A 20,907-nucleotide genomic window follows, 5' to 3' on the forward strand; every position below is an offset into this window, starting at 1 on the left:
ACTGATTGAAAATGCAGATGCAGTTGTAGATGTACTATTTTTTTCCTATCCTGTACCTTCGCACAGCTTACCTTTTTTGTTGTTTTCTTTCAAAAACAGCTGCTTGGAATTGCTAGTTTAAATCCGAGCAGTGGAAGTGTGTCCTCTCTCCCTTTAATGGGAATATGCAGACACTCAGGATATTTGCAGTATTTATTTTCAACATCCGATTCAGATAAAACTCAAAGCACAGTTAGAAGCCTAAAATCCTTGTATGATCAGAGAGAGTAGGCAATCCAGAGCTTCAAAACTCTGTAATTTCAGTTAGTCATTTGAATAACTGTGACTGAATATTTTTATGTGTAAATATCTTGGATTCAGTCCTTGCATTCAGCCTGTGCATTAAGACATTTATCTTTTGAAGAGTCCAATATTAGGGGAGATAGAGTAAGAGTTCTGTATACGCAGATTTAACTGATTGTGGTAGTTTGTTGTGCTTAAATCAAAAGATCTATAGTTGTATGCAATTTTTGTACCATTTAGCCAAACAGTTTTGCATCTTTTATCTGTTCTTATGTGCTTAAATATTTTTCTCTTAAATTTTTCATGAGAAACTAAGAATTTTCCTTTCTGGGAAACTTTTTGCATGGAGAAGGAAGAAATACTTGGTTTAGTTATCTTAATTTAGTGATCTTAATTTCTTTATTGCCATCTAAATTACTATGACCAAATCATCCATATCACACAGGGATATATCTAAAATATATATATATATATATAAAACTGATTATGTAGTTTCTTACTCTTTAAGTGTGCATATGTATCCTGTTTAAATCAGGGGAAAAGAACAGTCTTCCATAAGTTCTCCCAGATTAACCAATGTGCACTTTACCATTTCCTTTATGAATCAGTGTAAGTCATACTAAAGTGTTTGCAATCAATGAGTTGATGTTTTCAGTTTGTGTTGACTGAAGAATAGCCTAGTGTCAGGAAAGATCATCTGAAGCAGTTTGTATAAATATCTTGCGTATTAAGGAAGGAATGCACTGTTTTAGAGGATATTATGTTTTTCATTAAAAGTATTTGCTATTAATTTTTTGTGTATGGCTGCATTTGAAAAAACCAAACAAACCCCAAACAGTTGTCAAGTGGTACAGTTGAAAAAAATCAGATATCGGCTCAGGGGTGTAATTCTCTAGAGTAACACTTCTACCAGCAGATGGGGCTCCTCAGCATCTTCGAAAGGAATGGTAACTAAACTGTGGCTGCGAAGACTGGAAGACTGTAATGTTTGCCTCCATGTTGTACGTTGAAAGACCAAAATTAAAAGTTTATGCATATGTTGCAAAATGTATAAGAAAACTTCAGAGAGACCTGGAAGTAAGATAGAACTTCATATGGGAAGTGATACGTTTTGCAGATTAATTACCCGCAGTTCTTCAAATCTGGAGCATTACTCGAAGAATATTTCATGCTAAATTTTAAATTGTGAGGACTGGGGGGCAGGGGGGAAGCTTAGATTTAGGCTTTGGCAAGTCTTTTGCCCTCTATTTTCTTAGAATTTTGAGCTTCCCCTTCGGAAGGGGAAACTGATAGTACTTCCAGCCTAGGTAGCTGGAAAAAGGGGCAGGAAACCTGATTCAAGTTAGGGAAAGTACTGGTGGGAGCTCTTACTGTGGCAGTGCTCTTCTTCACTACACATTCTACCTGTATTATCAGTGGCTTGTGTTTCTAGTTTAAGTATGTATTTTAAGGATTGTGAAACATGATTGAATTGATTAAATTTGTTTTCTTTGGATACACTTCTTCTCTACCTTCTCTTTGAATAGCTGCTGTAAATGAAATTTAGGCTACTACTGCCATTTTGGTTTTGCCTACTTAAACACTGAAATAGTGTTTGTGATTTTTAATATCTTGTCTAGTGGTTTTTGCAACATTTTGCGACTCAACACTGTTATTAAAGGTGCCTAGTTTCCATAGTATGGATATTCACCACTTTCTGAACATCAGACCTTGTTTAGGTATTTCTGGTTTAGAACCTCAAATACAGAATCCAAAATCACAGGTTACCACTGCATACAGCTGTTTGCCTTGGGTAGCAGGGTAGAAAAAATGTCTCTTGAAAGACATGTTTACCAACTGCAGAAACCACTATACTGCATTCGCTTTGTTAGTCTCTTTTGTTTGGAGGACCTTGTAATTACATAGATCAGAGATGTAAACATTTTCACTAGTTACTGATGCTGGACTTAGCTTTGTAACAATTGTTCATAACTTCAGGCCTCCCATACCATTATTCTGTATTTCCTGTTTTGTCTTAAAATTAACTCAAGGTAACATCTTTATATAATCATCTGTAAACTTTTAATTCTCTGTTCCTGGTTTTCTATTTAGAGCATCACAGCAGGTATTCCATTTGTTGCAAAGTATTTCTTCATTTTCAGCACTTTCACCCTCCATTGATGGAACAGGATCAAGGAAAGAAAGTGCTGTGATTCTTCGGTATGCAAGAAATATATTTATAGCACTTTGATGGGATGACTTGTAACACGTTGTTGGAAGTTTTTCTTACGCATTTTGTTCTCTACTTGCCTAGTTGAACTGTATATCCATGTAGTCGCAGCTGAATCTACACGAGGAAAGTAAAAGTTTTTAAAATTAGTTTAATAATGTCAGCCCATTGAACAGAGACGTTGCCTACTTCTCATGATTAAGAACACAAAAACAGCCTTACTTGTTCAGACCAAGGCTCTGTCTAGCCCAGTGGTCAGTCTCTAGTAGGGTTCGTAAGTAAATGCCTAGAGAAAAAGAACAAGTCAGAAGTTTATGGTGCCTTTTATGACCTCTTCTGGTCTCTGCTTGTTTTCAAGTCGGGATTTCTGAGCTCCAAAGTAGTTCATCTTTGTAACTTGCTACCTCAAGAGATCTCCTCCAGATACTTCTCTAGTCTTAGGAGATTGTCTTGTGATCATTAGATCTAGAGTGGTATATTACTCATACTGGTCAAATTTAATGTAAGGATTTTGCTTCCTGGAGTGTTTCAAGTACTACAAGAAATACCATTTTTGTTCATATTTTCAAAACCTTTAATTCTTTTGTAGTTGTGTGTTAGGAGAAAGATAGCATAGTAGTATATTCCAGAAATTTGTTATTCTTGATCCTGTTGTATTGGACTGAAAGTGCTGGAACATTATAGCCTCCATTCATCCATATAATGTGTGTAGCACTGATGGTAGCAATACAGATGTCCTAGATACTGCCGTTACCCTGCCTCAGAGTAACAAACTCTAACGTTTCTGTTTTCAACCATTCTGCACAAAATTCACTTGAGCTAGGCAGTGTTTCTTGTTCTGTCACATGCATGCCTGTTTATGAAGGAATGAATTTAAGCTGCCAGCATATTTCCTATAAACTCACATGTAGCTGTCAGATGGCTATAGCCCTGTCACTGCTGAGCTAGATTCAAATTGTTCACTAAGCGGTATTGGGTATCGTGCTGCTAGGACCCCAAGTACTGCAATTCTTAGATTCATTTTAAAAATCTAATTGTGGCAATGCTCCTTTAACTGTAGCTGATGCGCAAGATGAAAATTTGGGGAATCGTCCTATTTCAAACATATATTCCAGTTTAACTGAAATGTTTTAAAAAAGATATCTCTGATGTTTGTACACTTTTAATACTGTGTTTTAAAAATAAGAAGTTCTCCCCATTACCTTGGAAGTGGCAAGGAAATGCTCATATTCTGGAGATTGTGTGCTGCTTACCTAGCTGTGTGAAAACATTGTCATTTTCTTGTTGGAGAGGCTACTAAATAGGCTATTCTGAAATGCTGAAGCTGACTTTTCTTTATGATGCCTTGTTCTGACCTTCTTCCTTTATCTGTTTAGAACTATGTATATTTTTTCCAAGGACTTTAAGCTTGCTGATTATTAAGATGGAAGTACACTTATTTGACAGATATATGCATAGTAATGCCACTTTCCTGAGTGCTGAAAGGGCTTCTTTATAAACCTTGATCTTTTTCTAACAAAATTATTTCATACACTTCAATGAGAAGTATTCTCCATAATGCTTATTTTGTAAGAAAAGGAACATCATGCAGGAAGGAATGTGTTTGACCATCAATGAAAGCTTCTGACTGTGCTTATGCCTAGATGATAATACAGGTCAGGATCTAATAGCTCTCTCTCACACAATTGTTCTGCAAAAGCTGTTAACACAAGTCAGCAAAGAAGAGTTCATGAATGCAGTCGATTTTGGTCTCTTCATCCCAAAGGTATGTGTGGGTAAGGGTTGTTCCACATTTGGTATGTTAATACCTAGCACTGTTACATAGAGATGTATTTTTTTAATTATTTTCTTGTTTCCAGCAATGCTGTTGTCAAGGAAACAGAAATCCTTGTAATGCCTTTGTTCACATTCTCAAATCCGCAGCTGGAGATGGCTTGTATAGTTTTTATTATGTTCTTAGTAGTTGACACACTCTTGTGCCTCAAAGGGTTTTTTCAAAGAAGTATGTTTCTTTGAGTATAAATAGCACCATCCTGATGTCTACGCTGTTTGATAGGCCATTGTTTTCTTTGCTTCCTCACTAACAAGAACTAAATTCAGTGCTGCTTTGGATTAGAATTTATCTTAACACTTGTGTGAAAACTGACATTTTAAAAAAAGGGGGCAAAAATGCAGTGAACCTCTTGGCTTCTGGGTTCGGTTTTCAGCTCTGTAGGGGCATTAGTTTTTCTTTACACTTGGAAATGTCTCCTGAATTAGGATCTCCTTAAATAATACTAGAGTAGTACCCCACGTGGTCTTGCAAAGCATTTTTGACTGCGTTATGGCCATGTTAGAGGATGTGGCAATGGGGGAGAAGAGCAGGAGAAGATGGGTATTTTGTGCATGGCACAGCTAATATGCCTGTGTTTCCCCCCAGAATGGGCAATTAGTTAAAGAAAAATACAGAAAATAAAGTTCTTCCAAGAGCAGTAGCGTTAATGCAGCCTGGCTGTGTCTTGAGACTAGCTGGCTGTAGATCCTTTTCAACTTCTCTTTCCTTTGGGGCTTCTGCAGTGTCTTTCCCTTTTATTCAGCTGCTTAGATTGATTGAGTCTTGAGGGGAAAATACTGAGACCTCTGTGAAATTTGGTTGATGTTGACCAGTAGGTGCAAAGTGGCCACGGGCGAGATGCACGGGGGACATGGCTGTTGTGGCAGTGTTATTTCACAAACCTTTCTGCAGAAATCCAAAAGGATGGATGGTGACTTTTGGATGTCCTTAACAATGATGTGGAAGAAAGGATTCTGTTTTTTCATGTTACCTAAAAAAAGTTTTGGTTACTTGTGTCATTACTTAGAGAAATATCAAGAATATTAAGTGTTTATCTGACTTTTTTCATAAAAACCCATCTGTCCTAAATGGCTCAGTTCTGCACTTCCTTTATACTGAGAACTCTTCAGCTGTTTGCTAAGTGCCTCTGAAGTAGCCTGTAGTAGAGAAATAAGCAACCTTGTCCTCCTGCAAGCACAGCCAGCCTACTAGGGAAGAAAAAGTCAGGGCTAGGGATGTCAATGAAGTAGTGTCTCTAATGAAGCTTAACTGATAATATCATAAATTAAGCCCTCCAATTATGAGTAGGATCTGTGTGGGCAGCTGCTGTGCAGTCTAATGTCAGAATATCACCTGAGGTGGGAGAAATGTATGGTGGTGTCATCCCCCTTCTGGATGCTTCAGTAAGATTGCTGGTGAAAAAGTCAAGATTTTGGTGCTTGAAAAAAATTGAGCTAGAGTAGTTTTAAGTTCTTAAATGACTGTAATATGTTATGGGAGTATCTCATTTTTTTTTAACAGTTGAGAAATTCTGAATATTTTTGCTGTTTAAACATATAAATAACACCAGTCTAACTTTGCTTCTTCTCTAGAAATCTAGCTTTATAGATGCATCTCGCATACTGCTATATATTTTTTTAAAAAAGAAATCTGCTAACAAAGCTACAAGGCATCGATTGTGACTTCGATTCTTTACCTCTCTTGGTCTGTTGATGTTGTCAAGGAAACAAATTTTTGAGAAACTTTGCTCTACTTTTTCAGGTTCTATAGAGAGGTTACTTGTGTAGGACTTATCCAGCATCAGGAGTAGAAACAATTTGCCTGAAGTTTCTATTCTTTTCAGTATGTTCATGTCCTTGCTTTTTTAAAGCAGATTTTATTTTTAACATGGGTGAAATAGCTGCGTCTTTAAGGTCATAATATCAGTGAATGTGTTGACACTTGATCTTTAGATAAGTCTGATAGAAAGAACATCAATGACATTTTGCTATATATTTATGCTATAAAGACAACTGTTAGTTATAGATTCCTTTTAAATTAAAGGGCAAGGAAACATGAAAAAAACCCTTGTTCTTTAGAGAAGTTGCTTCACTGCTATGGAACTAATGACTTACTCTCCTGTATCATACATATCATGTTTCATTGCAGTAAACATCCCTCTTCAAATAAAAAAGTATTTTGTGGCTAGTCTGGAATGGTTTGATTTGTCTTCCAGTATGTACCTGCTGGCTGACTGGCTGGTGAGGATATTAAGACTGAGCTTTACCTTCAATGTGCTTGTGGAGGCTTTTTATTTATTTATTTAATTTAAATTAAACCTGCTGATTTTCTTCTAGGGCACATCTAAAAATGTAGTTACAGAAACTTCAACCTTTCTCAAATGTTTCAGTTGGTTAATGGATTAAAGATATTGTGCATGACAGATAGTAAAGACTGCATGTGCTTGTATGTTGTGCATGTGCCAGCTGTGTAACACCTTGCTTTCTGAAGTCAGATTTTGGAATTTGTCCTGTTCTCTAGTCTTCTTGTCTTTTTCCAGATTATACTTTACTCATTAAAAGAATTTTTCTCATTCTGAACATTGTGACTAGTGGCTGGAATTGTATATTGTTATATAATGAGGAAGAGACACAGCTGGTTCTCTATGGAAAGGATGGCTGTTAGGGATGCAGGTGGTTAGGGATGACATAGTCATTACAAACATGTTAAAGCTTGGCAAATATGTTAAAGCTAGCACTATGTTAATGCAGAAGAAATGAAAATTAATTAGATAGTTCAATCTTACTCTGCTTGCTAGTATTGAAAAAGCAGTAGTTATGAATGTCCTCATTACCAGCAAAACACATAGCTGCTTGACATAATAGTTTATTTTCATAATTAAATACTTAGTTCTGCTCATCTTTAAGACTGGGTTATATCACTGACATCAGTGGGTTTAAGATTGCATCTATATTTTCCATAGCCTAGGGTTTTTCATCTTTTGGGGTTATTTTGCAGTTATGAACATTCTCAATAGCCTTGGGAATAATAAACAATTTATTTTTTAGTTGAAAGAATGAAGGATTGTGAAGAAAATGTTACTCAGCCAGGCTTACTGATAAATGAATGCAAGATTCATTAAAGCTCAGCTTTTCAGATAGCTGTTCTGAATCACTAACTGTATACTGCCCCTTAAGTTAGATATTATTTCAAATCAGTGTGGGCAATAAGGCTGCAATAACTACTTCTTAAAATAAGAAAGCCACCTGGTCATTGTTGGGAATGGGACAGAATTTGCTCATAAATTTGGATTAGGTTATTTCTTACAGATAGAAATTTGTCCTGAAGTCCAACTGTTTACCATTATTTTTAGAACTGTGGTAGCAATGTGTTACTCTGTGCTAATGCACAAATACTGCACAAATACTGCCAATCCTGCACCTGCTTACAGTGTATCTGGCTGTGTTGTGTTGTAGAACAGCTGCTGCTCATCTGATGGTGGGGTTGGCAGAGGTTGTCCATAGCTGTTGTCCCTCCTGTGTCAAGTTCTCCCAGTGGATAATGTGCAAGAATGGGACAGCTTAAATTGCTCCTCTTAATTTCTTGTGTTTGTACTTATTTGTTTTATTGACCGTATTAATAGAAGAGATGGTTATCTGATTTTATATATGTACATATATCAACATAAAGCTGTAGAGCATGAATGGCCTTAGCTGATTAACGATTTTATGTTAAAAAAGTATTGTAATATTGAAGTACAGTATGAATAGATATGTTCTGAATTTTGATAGCCACTGTTTAACTGAAGCTTAAGGGAAAAAAACCCAAACATGTTAAAAGATTTGGTCGGTGTTTGTTTTCTCCCTCCTGCTTTCAGAAATAAGTCATAGGTCAACAGCAAATAGATATACAGTGTTTCAGAAGCTGGGGAGTACAGTTGCTAAGACTGTACTTATGTTCTGAATAGAACAGTGTTTCTTACTGTAGTAGTGGATGTTCAAAATCTGTAGGATGCAAATATCTGTGGGATACGTTTTCGTGAACATATCTATCCAGTCCTCAGTTACCTGTAGGAATTGAGGACAATTAAGACAATTTGCCTTCGAAGTGCTATAAGTCTGAAATTGAGGTGTTTAACACTTATGAGGAATCCCCACTTTTAATACAGCATAAATATACGTGACTTGGAGAAATTATTGTTGCAAATGAGTATGATACATGTAGGTGAAGGGAAAATCAGATTATTCAATAAATGGCTGTAGAAATTTAGCTAATTATCTACTGGGGATTTGTAATACATTTGAAGTTCTTCTCCTTTGCCTGCTGGTAAAATATTGATTGCTTAACTGTTTTTTGGGCACAAATAGTAACTACTAGTAACCACTAATGTGATTGTGCTTTTAGGTGTTCTGAACACATTTATATCATTCTTAACACACTACTGTTACACTGCGAATTTGATGAGAAACTGCCAAATTTATGTCATGTTATTCTACTCCCATATAGGTTCAGCAATAGAAAATTTAGTGGTTTTAAAGTAATTCCATCATTATATGTTGGTTTCTCTGGAATTACTTGAATACGTGCATCAGACTTCTCTGTTTTAACCATGTCATCCCAAATATGCCTAATACAGTGTATGAAGTAGATAATCTATCTGAAGTAAATTTTTGTGTATTCTTAAGCCAAAATTTTAGTATATGTAGTATACAACTGGGGTGGGGATTTAAGTATCTTTGCCATATTTGGCTTCACCTTCTGCTAAAGTAATTCTGGTTTTTCATATTGCATAACAAACCATAGCTTAAATCACTAACTGATTTATAATTATATCATAACTTCTTTTCATTTCTTCATTTTCCAGGAGCTTACCATTTGAGGTACATCCACAGCCATATTAGCTGTATTACAATGATTAGTCACAAAACACTTAAAGGTTAACTGCAAAATAGCTGGGAATTCTTCCCTTTATTTTGGTGTGTGTGGGAAGTTACTTCTCCTGCACTATCTGCCCAGCATGAATGTACAATTGTTATTTTGTAGGTTCAGAAAAACTAGTCATGCTCCTAACTTTTAGCTGGCTGAAAATGTGATCTGTGTGAGCATCTTCCTTAGAGTCAGTGGTTTATGGAGAATTTGTGATTTGCTTCAGGTGTGATTATCTCAGAATCCTTTTGTAAAGTAAAGAACATACTACATTGAAAGATGGCAATTGATGACAGAAACACTTTGCTATTGAGAAGAATAGAGTTACTGGTTCGCAATGATTTTAAGTATCCTTTACTATATATATATACACACACACTTACAAATTGCCTTTTTTGTGAACTTTACTTGTAATGTAAGGGTTGCCTGTCTTCAGAGTGAAAAATAATTTTTTTTTATTTATAGGTGGTTCTCTTATTTTTTTTCTTTCTTTCCCCCCCCCTTTTTTAATTCCTTTGGCAGCTTGCCTTATTATTCAGTGTTTGGAAAGCATACCTCTTTTGCAAATAGTGGGAATTGGCTAAAAAAAAGATTGATTGGTACAGATGACTAAAATATCAGATGAAGTCTCTGATAGTATGAATCTTACTGTTTGGTCTGCTTTGCCTCAACTATTCTTGTAAGTCTGATATTTTGGCTGAGAGTTTCTGATGTTTCATTTGGATTGCCTAATACATAGGGTGTTAAATTGTAGGTTCCTTTAGTACAAATCTCTGCAGTAATTCAGAGAATACTTTGGATTTTAAAATGGTTCGAGAAAGTAGCATGCATAATCTACATGTTGGGTTATGATGTATATGGTCTAATACCATCTATCTCTGTAGAGCAGATGAATTCAGTTGAAAAACATGTTTTAAATTGTTGCTTCCCTCTTAATTTGCTGTAAATTCAGTGATGAGCATCAGAAACATACACATTTATTCCCCTGAAGTATCAAAAGGCATTATTTTGTCATACTTCCACAGAAATAGGAGAACAATCCTAACAACATAGTTTTGCTTCTTATTAATTCCTTCTATTCCCTGGTTGTACTGTTCTAAAAGGGGTGTGTGTGTGTGTGGTAAAATCTGTAGTAGCTTTGAGGGCACATGGACCATAGCAGTTGGTCTTCAATTAATGCCTGTTTGGCAACGTGGCTTGCTTTAGGGTTAACCTTTTAAATTCGATAATGTTAGTGTAATGTAACTGCCGGTTTTATTCTGCTGACCATTTAATATGGGAACAGAAGTAGTTCTCATGAAACTTTCCAAAAGTGACCATTATTGAATTTTGACTGTAAGAAAGCATTTCAACAGTATTTTTGGTGTTCTTACACAGAATAGAGGGACAAGAAAGATCTATATACTAAGTTTTACTCCTACACTGTATTTCTTTTTTTGGATAAGCCTGAGTAGGTTGTGTTTTTCTGAAACGTGCCTTGAGCACTTGTTGGAGAACTACAGTTGTGATTTTATTGACTAGTTTGGTTGAAGATCACTTTTATATGAACTTATGTCTTTCATAGGAGTGCAGGAACATGGTCTTAATTCTCACTGTTGTTCATCTCCAGAGTTTTTAAACATTTTTTTTCTTGCTTTCTCAGTCCATTTAGAGCTTAAGAAAACAGATATTGGGGAAGGTGGGTAACATGTAGATCTCTCGAGGAAGTTCTTCCCAAATCTGGAATTGGGAGTCTTAGATGTATGCGCTGTTTGGGGTCAGGTATTGTCCTTTCAGTGATGAGAAAAGGATCAATGCTTTCTTGGAGGATGACATCCTCCTGAGCAAAGTCCAGCTAGGTGCTGTTATAAGCAGGGTACAGACTCGGGGGTTAATGACCTGCAGCGTGGAGTGTCTCATACCCTTCTCTGGGCGGCCGGTGTTGCCAGTGCTTGCAACGCACCTTTGAAGCAGAACACTAAATGTGCACTTAGGCAGCTAGGCAGCAGCAGGAACTGTCTTTTAGACAAGGTCAGGAGTTTCTTGGCACTATGCAATTTCAGAACATTTGATTTTCCTTTTTTTAGAAATATTTCACCTTGTTTTTCTCTCCAACCATAATTCTTGACAAAACTTTTCATCAGGAGAGACTTTTCAGGTATAGAATAAAACTGCTAGTCAAACCGGGTAGAGAGATACACACCAGTAGGACATCCTTATAGCATATAATTATTCACATTGTTATTTTGACTGATTAAAAATCCTCTGTGTCAAATAATTGGAAAGCAATGGAGTAAACTTAATCTGTTGTACTTTAGAATGCTGCCTAAATGTTCTTCTCCATCTTGGAGCACATTATTCATTAATCTCTTTTCTAGTGGAAAGAAGCTTTCTTTACTCTTAAAAGAATAAAGCATAAAATACCAAGGCATGACTGTTTTGACACCCTGTTCTTGGGATCAGTTTTCTCCTATTTCAGGGTTTATTTCTGCAAGTCTTGATCAAGACCAGGATCAGTGTTGATGATCAAAACCTTTTTCCTTCTCTGAAGTCAGTAGTGGTTATAACTTCCCCCAACAGAATCATGTCAACACATTTTCTGATTTTTCACATTTTTACATGATACATTGTATTTCAGCCCTGTAATTTGGTTGAATTTTTCTTTTTGTAATGAACTTGACTCAGCTGTAAACAAGATGGAAGAAAGTATACAACCTAATGTGGATAGTATCCTTAGTATGCACAGTAGTGGTACCCATGGCTTGGTGATGAATACTTTCAAACAAATATCCCTCATGTTGGTCTTGTGATCTTGAGTTCAGTTAAGGAAGTTCAGTCATTTTTGTTTTTTGTTTACATCTGATGGTGTGAGGAATTTATTTTTAACTGTCTCTTCTGAGAAAACAATCAGAATTAGTGGGGGTTTTTTTCTCAGCTTTTGCCTGAAGGAGAGTTTCTTAACAAAAGCCGTGTACTTGGATTTGAACTCATATCCCTATATTAGCAGGTAAGCAAAGGTACCCAATTTTCCTGAGCAACAAAATACTTGATTACAGGTCTAATGATAGTTTAAGAGGTGTTTTCAGATGTGCTGAAATCAAGGACTTGAAGCAGATGAACTTAATTATCTTTGTGAATATTCACAATCACATTATGTGCTTTAAATGTCACATTTGGAAGTAGTGCCTCATTGCTAGTTAATTAACAATAATTACTCAAGGTAGTACTTATGTTTCTGGAATTTCTTACCCACTGTGAAAAATGTACTTTGCTTCTAAAGGTTTAGCAGTATAAAAACCAGATTTTACTTAACTCATTCTTAAAGTGTAACTGTTGCTTAGACCCTCTGTACATTTTATCTCTACCTGTGCTGCATGGAGAATCAGTTACTCCATTCCATTTGCTCTGCTATATCTGGGCAGTGTTTTTAACATCTGAACCATGCTGTGTATGATATTTTTTTTTTCTTTTTAAAGAAAGCAAGCAGTTGATTTTTATTTTTTTTTAAGCAGAATACGAAGAGACAAGCAGTAGCAAATTAGGCTGGCAGTCTAGATCTATCATGAGGTGTTACGAAGGTGTGTTGACATCTTCAGCTAAAGAAATATGGCTTATGATAATACCAGAAGGGTTTTTTCTGTCATAGCACCTATGCTCAGTATGTTTTTCTTTCTGTAAGGATGGGTTTTCTTGGCAAAGAGCATTATACAACCTAAGATAGCTTACAGTGCAACCAAAAAAACCCTCATATATCCTAGAAGATCCTCCCTGTGTTCTAGTTTCCAGCTTCCGTCTTCCATCTTTCTTCTCTGCCTTTCATGTAGAAACTTAATTGAAATTTCAAAGGATTCTTTTCAAGTTTTTTCCCTTAACAAATAAATCTTTCTTCAACAATGATAGTCTCCTTGTTTGCAGCAGCACACTTTACATGTGCTTGTGTGTGTATGTATATTAAAATACATATATTTATATAGAGAGAGCTTTTATATATAAAGAGCTTTAAATTAACAGAAAACCTCTATTGTCAATTACTCATACTTAAAAAATGGATACTCTCTTTGCCTGCACACTTCATTCACCTGTGTGAATGAGGTGTCCACTGAAATCCTGGTAATAGTATATAACTTATATTTCGTAATAATCTTTTTCTGTGAAGTATAAATGCTTTACAACAAAGTTTTTGTGACAGCGCTTACAACATGCTAAACAAGTTTGAATTCTCAGACATCAATTTAAAGCTAATTCAGAGAACAGCAAGAAAAGCTACTGAATTTTAGAAATAGTCATGAAGATTAATTAAACTAATGATCTGTGCTTTGTGCAGTGAGAGTGGAGATAACTGCAGGTACATGAAGGCATAACCAAGCAAGTGATGAATACCGTTTGGAGTGGTAAAAGTATTTTACTGATGGCAACATAAATGGGGAAGAAGCTGAATGATAGGAAGCTGAAATAACATGAATCTGACTGTGGAAGGGTCTTCAAAGTGTTATGTGAAAATCACATTGGATGTGGTAAGCACTTCATTGAGGAAACTTCCCAATAATAATTTTTCAGTTGTAGAATGACTTGGAGAAAACAAGCTTTTCACAACTAACAGGTTTTGATTTTAATTATTTGGAGAAGATCATAGACCCATTCTAACTGAATGGTAATGTTCTGAATGTCAAAAAACTTTCACCCATATGTCTGCTATGTCAAATGGGTTGCAAAAAAAATAACACTTACTGCTTTATTTTTTTTCTGCCATTACACATGAAGGACTCTCTTCTTTGTAAGGACTGATGAGAAATCTGCTTTTGGGTGTCTTGGTATAGAGCCTGGTTTATCAAAAAACTTGATATACAACTGTTGACATTATGATTGTTTATTTTAGAAATTGTTCAGTTTTATGTGCTTTTATAGGAATTAAATACTCCTGAAAAATATGTTCAAAACTGGTCACTAATCTCCTTAAATTTTTTCTAATATACAGAAGCCTGTAGCGCTACTAGAATTTTCAAGTAACCCAAACCCAAAATATTTACATTAACTTTTAATTTTTAAATTATTCATTCTGTAGTTCTATAGTGATAGTGAAGTAAATGCAATGAAGTACTTCTAGTAGTGAAGTAACACTTTCTCTAGGCATGTCATACTGCAGTGAGAAATGCTGAACCATTCTACCTGACCTGTGGTTGTATTGCTTAAATGTTTATGTTGTGGGAGTGACAAGGAGTCGAGCAGTCTGGGACCTATGGTGGAAGTTACTTTGGGTTTATGTGCATGTTTCAGTGCTGCACTGCATAGAGCAGTGAAGCCAGCTTGGGTGCTAGAAGCTGCAGGGGGGGGGGTTGGTGTGATGCCCTCCCAAGCTAGGTAGGTGTTCCTCTGGGATGAGTTAACAGTGGGATGTCTCATGGTACCACTGCACTGATGTGATGATGGAGTAGGTTTGCACTATGTGAATGGAACCAGAGGCATCCCCTAATGATAGAACAGAATAATTATGCATTAATGCTTGCTAAAATGAAATGTTTTTATCAAACTTTAGGAAAAAAAGTGTGTGGGAGGGGCAGTGCTGTGTAATTTTACAAATATCTAAACATTACATTTGCTTATACAGTTAAAAATAATTAATTGGGTCCTATGTAAGTGCCAGGCAATGTTTGTAAGGGTCAGTATGTTCATATCTGCTCCTTGATAATTCTACGTTGTCATTGATTCATGGTTTCATGTCAACATCCAAATAGGAGAAAGCTAGTTTTTAACCTGGTTCTAGATTTTTAGCATGGAGTATTGTTATTTTCATTTCCAGCTTCAAAGCTATGCTTTTATAACAGCTGTAACATGAAAGTTAGTAATACTGTCTCCCTAATATGACAAACCCACAATAATTATGCAAGCTTTTTACTTAATTTCTAAACTATTACTATAGAGTAAAATAGTAGATACTTTTTAACTTGTGCAATTCTGAATATTTATAGATGCTTTCAGCCACACTTCTCACTTGAGCTGTACTACTAGTTTAAATTAAAAAAATTAGTTACTGCTGGCAAATAGCTTTGAAACATTTGAACTTCAGTAATAATAATCCCTCTTTAAGGCACAACTTATTGTATCTTAAATTGCTGTCATTTTTCTCACCATGTGATAGCCAGATAAAGTAAATACACAGTTTTTAGATGCTTATCAGCTTTAAGAAAAAAAAAAATGTTTCTTAAAAATGAATATTGAAGCTCTGTTTAATGTTGTTGAATCTATTATTAAAGTAAACAGCCCCCTGATATATTAATAAAGAAAAGGCTATTTACCAAAGGAGTATGTTAAAGAAATAGCTAGCTGTTCTTTCAAGGTTATTTTTCAAATCTTATAATTTGATGCGAACTGTTCTGCTTTGTATTGATGAAATATATAATCAAAGATCTGTTGTTCAACTTCAGCTGTATGATTGTACTACATTATAGGAATGTAAACAAACATAGAAAACCCTCTCTGTTGACTAGATGTACATTAGGTTTGCAAATTACCTACCAACGCCCTTTGGGATAAAGGCCTTCATGAAATCATTGTCAATAACTTACTGTTGGGTTGACTTATGTTATAGGTTGTTCTTCAAGATTTCGCAAGAGAGAGATTAAATGTTATAAAGCACAAAGTACAGAAGCTCCATAGGGCAATCTAAATGATGTTATAGGAACTGAACTATATTACAAAGAGGAATATTAAACATATTTGTAATGTTCTGTTGTCATATGAGTGCCAGGCCCCTTTCTGTCTAATGGATTGCATAGATATGCAAAGGAGTAATAATAAAAGCTAATCAGTTTTGTTTTATGTAAAGCTGTTAATATGTAGATACTTGAGTTCCCTCAAAAAAAAAAAAAAAAATCTGAGTATTCTAATGAGGCATGTTGACGTTGTGTAAATTGCTTGGAGAAGAGGAGCTGCTGTAATCACTTCACTTGAAAAGTGAATATACTTAAAAAGAAAATAGGATGACACAGCCGATGTTGTACATCTGTGCTAAAATTACTGTGAATTAGACCAGTCTCAGTTAACCTGAGACACTTGATGTAATGCTGGTGGGGGCTTTACCAACTGGGGAAACAAACCAAAACTGTACCCCTCTCTTTAGTGTAGAGGCACATGGATGTGAAGAGTGGGAATCAGTGCGATGGCCCCAGCGTGCTGGAGATAAATGTGGAAGTGAAATATTTTTGTCTGTAACATGGGGGAAGCTGGAAGGGAAGGTGACACTTCTGTTGGTCACAGTAATTTCCTGGCATGCTTACCAGCCCTGCAGCTGTGCAGTGGCCCACCAGCGGGCCAAGGAATAGTTATGGTGACGGCTGCACCGAGTGAAGAAAACTGAGTTGTGGTGTGTGTTTGGAGGGAAACTGCAAAAAAAATCTAAAAAGTGGGCAAGTTGTAAAGCAACTGGCTTCTTTCCTAGATAGCTACTGCAGAGCAGGATTGTCTCCACTACACTTAAACGTCAGGAATATGCTGAGGGAATACCTTTTGTGTGCACTGCTGCACACATTAAAGAAAACCTGGGCTCTGTGGAAGACAGCCCTCCCCATCTGCGGTGCAGACTATTTTCTTTGAGTCAGCAGGTCTTATAGGAAGCACTGAATATCCTGGGAGCCAAATGTGAACAGCTGAAAAATCCCAAGGTCTTTGGGTCATCTGCCTCCTACGCTTCCAAATACTGGAGACACTCCCCGTTAGTGGCCAGGAAATGCAAACATCCATAATGTAATAATCACTTTTACCTCACCATGTTATTCATTCTGTGATGCTCTTCAGCTTCCAGGATTTAACCTGGAAGTATTTTTCCAGTATTTTCCAGTATTTTTCACAGACTTCATTCTGGATAAAATCTGCCTTCAGCCATCCAGTGGAGACCCACCTGAGCATGAGTTCCTGTGTCAGAGAGATTTGGACCTTGTGCTGATCTCCCTAAGAGGAATCGTAAGTGAGGATTATGGAAGGCAGCTTTGTGCTTGGAGTTGTTGTCTGGAGGCTCTTTAATTTACGTAGGAATTACACACTTCCAGTTCACATGCAGCAATTCAATATGTGTGTTAGAAGGCATAATATTCACAACATACGTAGCAGCTTGTTCTAGGGGAAGAAGGAGACTAAACCTTGTTCCCAGAGACCCTTGTCACTTGGACCATAAACTTCCTGTATGTTTTTCCCCATTACTTTCCCCAGTTCTTAGAGACATGTAAAAATCATAATAGCTTAGTAATGGTACAAACGGTTGTTATAAAGCACGATGTTTTCCACAAGAAAAACAGGAAAGATTCTCAGTCTGGGTGACCTTGGTAGAACTTGAGCAAGTGGAGGCTCCTATATTGTACATCCATCCTGCTGAATAACATCTTATGGGGAAAAATCTTGAAAAGACCTTAACCAAAGTTTATCCCTGTAGCCTTCAGGCTAGGTGAATTCCTCAGAGCACTTAAAAAATATCCAGTATAATTTTAAATAAACTATAAAAATAAATTACCTTCTTCAGTGCTCTCTTGTTGTCCTGGCTAAACTGATTGTAGTTCAAAGTTATCTCTGCTACAACTAAAGTTTAGTCTTATCCTCAGTGTCACTTAAATAATCAAACTGCTCATTGTATTTCTCAAACTGTATTCCACTCTGGGAAATGCAAAAAAATCTGCTCTTGCTTCAAGACCTTTACTGCAAGAACTTAATCAAACAGTGGGCTTGCATCCATCTTTTCACCCCTGTTTCTGAACTCCTGCAGGATGAGGCTATTTGTGTGGAAATGAATCAAGCTGTTAAAGTTGCTCAGCTGCCAGAGGTGACTCTGATACTTCTTCCTCTGAAGGTAAAGATCACTCCAGCTTGTTTCTAATTGTGTAATACAGCTTCAGTAAAATGCTACTATAAGCTGTGGTAGACAGTCCTGAATTAATTATTCATCTGGATATTAAAAAACGTAGGCAAAATCAAATATCTTCAAATCCATGATAACATGGATCCTACACCTTAATATACGTTTAATTTTTTGCAGTTCCCAGCATGTCTAGATTAGTATAGTTTTCAGAGATTGCAGCTTCACTGCCTTTTGGAGAGACGAGCAAGTGCTGTGTGTAACGTGACTGATACTTGCCTTCGCTTGACGTCTTGGTACTGCAGAGTTTATGCTGAAACCAGCAGTGGAGGGAGCTACGTAGTACAGAGGATGCTGAACTGGTCTGAGGAGCTGGCATCTCTGTCCAAGGGTATTTGCTGCCAGCTGTTGCACTGCTGTCCCACAAGTGCCTTGCTGGCCTTTAAAGGGCTCTTAGCCAACAGGGCTGTGTTTGGAGTGGTCTGATATCAATGAAAAGCAAAGTATTTTCCCAAATCTTGGGAAAGGGGAAAGAATGCTGCTCTTACCTCTGTTGCATCTCCATTCTTTTGGAATATCTCCTTTTTAAGAACAAAGAACTGGGGAAACTCTAGCTGTCTGCCAAAATAAAAGTCAAAAGAAGAATCACTGTATTTGGAGATCTTGATCTCATTACCTGAAGAATTTATGCTGCAAATGGCTGCCGTCTTCTAGTGTCTTTTAAAATGATACATGCGATAGAAAACATTTTAACAACAAATACGTGCTTCTGCAGAAGGAATCAATGTGTTTTGAAAGTCTATCAGTGTAATTTCCCTGAAGTTTTTAAATGAGCAGGCAAGATAAAATGGTTTCAGGAGAATTTTGTTAATAGCGATGTTTTGGTTTCAAGGAAAGAAACTAGAACTGTGAAGATTTCACTTGCCAATGTAGAAAAAATACATAAAAGTAACAAAAATAAACATGTCAGTTTTCTCTCAATTTTAATGCTGTAAAGAAATATAACCAATAAAAAATGGCAGCAACTGTACAATGATTGTGTTTTGAACAGATTTATACCACAGGTTCTAACCAACGTATGAGTTAAAGCTCTAATACATATTACAAGAAACTAAGCTGCTTTTTCACGCCACACTGTGCACCTGCCCGCCTTGATTATAGTTTAAATAGATTATAAGATTTGATAGTTCTCTGGCTGTTCAACATGTATCCTCAATTTTTAGTTTATTTCCCCACCCTGCCTTGGATAGCAGTCATTCCTGTAGAGAAATTCAGATGATGTCTAAGGAACACTGAATTGTGTTAGTGCTTCTCTTCATTGCCCACTTCCCTGGAAGTATTTTTAAACAGCAAGATCATCTTACTGACCTTGGTTTAATATTTTTTTATTTTAGTGGGGGTGGAACATGTGCTGCTAGTACTGTTCAATAAACAAGTAAGATATATAGCTCCTACTGTATTTAATTTGTTGAAACTGATTTTGTCACTTTTTAAATGTGCCTTGTATTCCACTGTGATACTAAAAATAAATGCGTATTTGAAACCTGTAGCCCTCAGCCCTGTTTAAAAAACAAACTTCTCTGCCACACACACTGTACATGAAACTTTGTGCCCCTAAAACTCAAAGCTTGGTGCCATATCTTAACTAGATGTTCACTGAAAATGCTACAAAACAATGAACTGAGGTCAGATGGTCTATGATTGTGTTATGAAACCCATTTTAAAAAAACAAAACACCCCAAACCCCCTCAAACAAGGAATTGTAGATTGGTTTTAATTTCAAGTGAATATAAGAGTACTCCAGCATTTAAAAATGCTCTGAAGTTTCATTTTAGAAACATGGCTTCAAAAAGACTACTTCAAATTTAAAAGCCTTTTGTTTAAATAATGATCAAAGATGTTAAAATTAAAGCAGATATTGATTCTTAAAAGTATTATGACACTTAAAAAATAAAATGCTGCTTTATCTTGCCCTTTAATGTGGTATTTAACATGAGACATGTGCAACACTTTATGGGATACTCCTTTATTTGTAGAATCTAGATCTGTCTATGCTATTTTAGAATACTGTTGTCACTATTCAAACTCATAATTGATTTTAAGTGCCTAAGTGGTTCTAGTTATTCCAGGTATTGTTTAAACAGTGTGTATATATAGATGTTTAGTACTTTGACTCTGAAACATGTATTTTGGGTTGGCTGGGGAAAAAAATTTTACTTCTAAATGGTGTGGAATAATTTATTTATTCCTCAAGGAAGATGCACTGGTTCTAAGTCGTCCACCCCCCCCCCACTCCCCACCCCCCCCCCCCCCCGCCTTCAGCCTGTAATTATCAGAGTTGAAAAATCAACTACTGTTGAACTTAATAAATTTTCATTTATTTTGGGTGAAAAGTTCAAAGCTGAAGTGCCTTTATAACAAATGATAGACCAAAGCTTGCACAGTAGCGATCGTACTTCGATAATGTAATGATACTCTAAAAATATCGTTTAATAGGTAGTAGTAATGTCTTGGGTCTGTGATTACTGGATCCTTGGGAACACAGATTACTTCTAAGGGATCCATAAAAAATGATTAAGAAAAGTGTGTTACTTGACAGTCGGTTTAAGGGAGCTGCATAGCCTGTGTTCCCACTGGGGGTTTCTTTCAGTTCTGGAAGCTGAAGCAGATTGAATATTCTGAATTCTTCAGTATTGCTTTTTTTTGGCGATGCTGTTGATTATCACCACTTAATAGCACGTTCTCTAACAGTACCCTTTTAAGACTGTATCTGGTAACAGCGTGTCTGGTTATTGTTCCCCTGAACCCCTCTCCGGAGCGGTGCCTGTGTCTGATCCTGCCCTGCTCAGCCGCAGCAGGACGTGCCCGGCCGCATTCAGC

General features: G+C 36.4%; 1 protein-coding gene across 6 annotated transcripts in view; it reads left to right on the top strand.

The window, feature by feature from the left end:
• WDR25 (WD repeat domain 25) overlaps nt 1-20,907 on the top strand; it is a 736,496-nt gene that overhangs the window by 5,913 nt on the left and 709,676 nt on the right. Inside the window, exon 1 of one of the 6 annotated variants that reach the window (XM_049829066.1) lies at nt 12,194-13,702. The exons of the other annotated variants lie outside the window; for them this stretch is intronic. Coding sequence (XP_049685023.1) covers nt 13,646-13,702 — 57 coding nt within the window. The 5' untranslated portion in view covers nt 12,194-13,645. Of the gene's footprint in view, nt 1-12,193; nt 13,703-20,907 lie in introns of those variants that run through there. 6 annotated transcript variants of the gene reach the window in all.

The sequence above is a fragment of the Accipiter gentilis genome, chromosome 25, assembly GCF_929443795.1.
Source record: "Accipiter gentilis chromosome 25, bAccGen1.1, whole genome shotgun sequence".
In the NCBI taxonomy this organism is placed as follows: Eukaryota; Metazoa; Chordata; class Aves; order Accipitriformes; family Accipitridae; genus Astur; species Astur gentilis.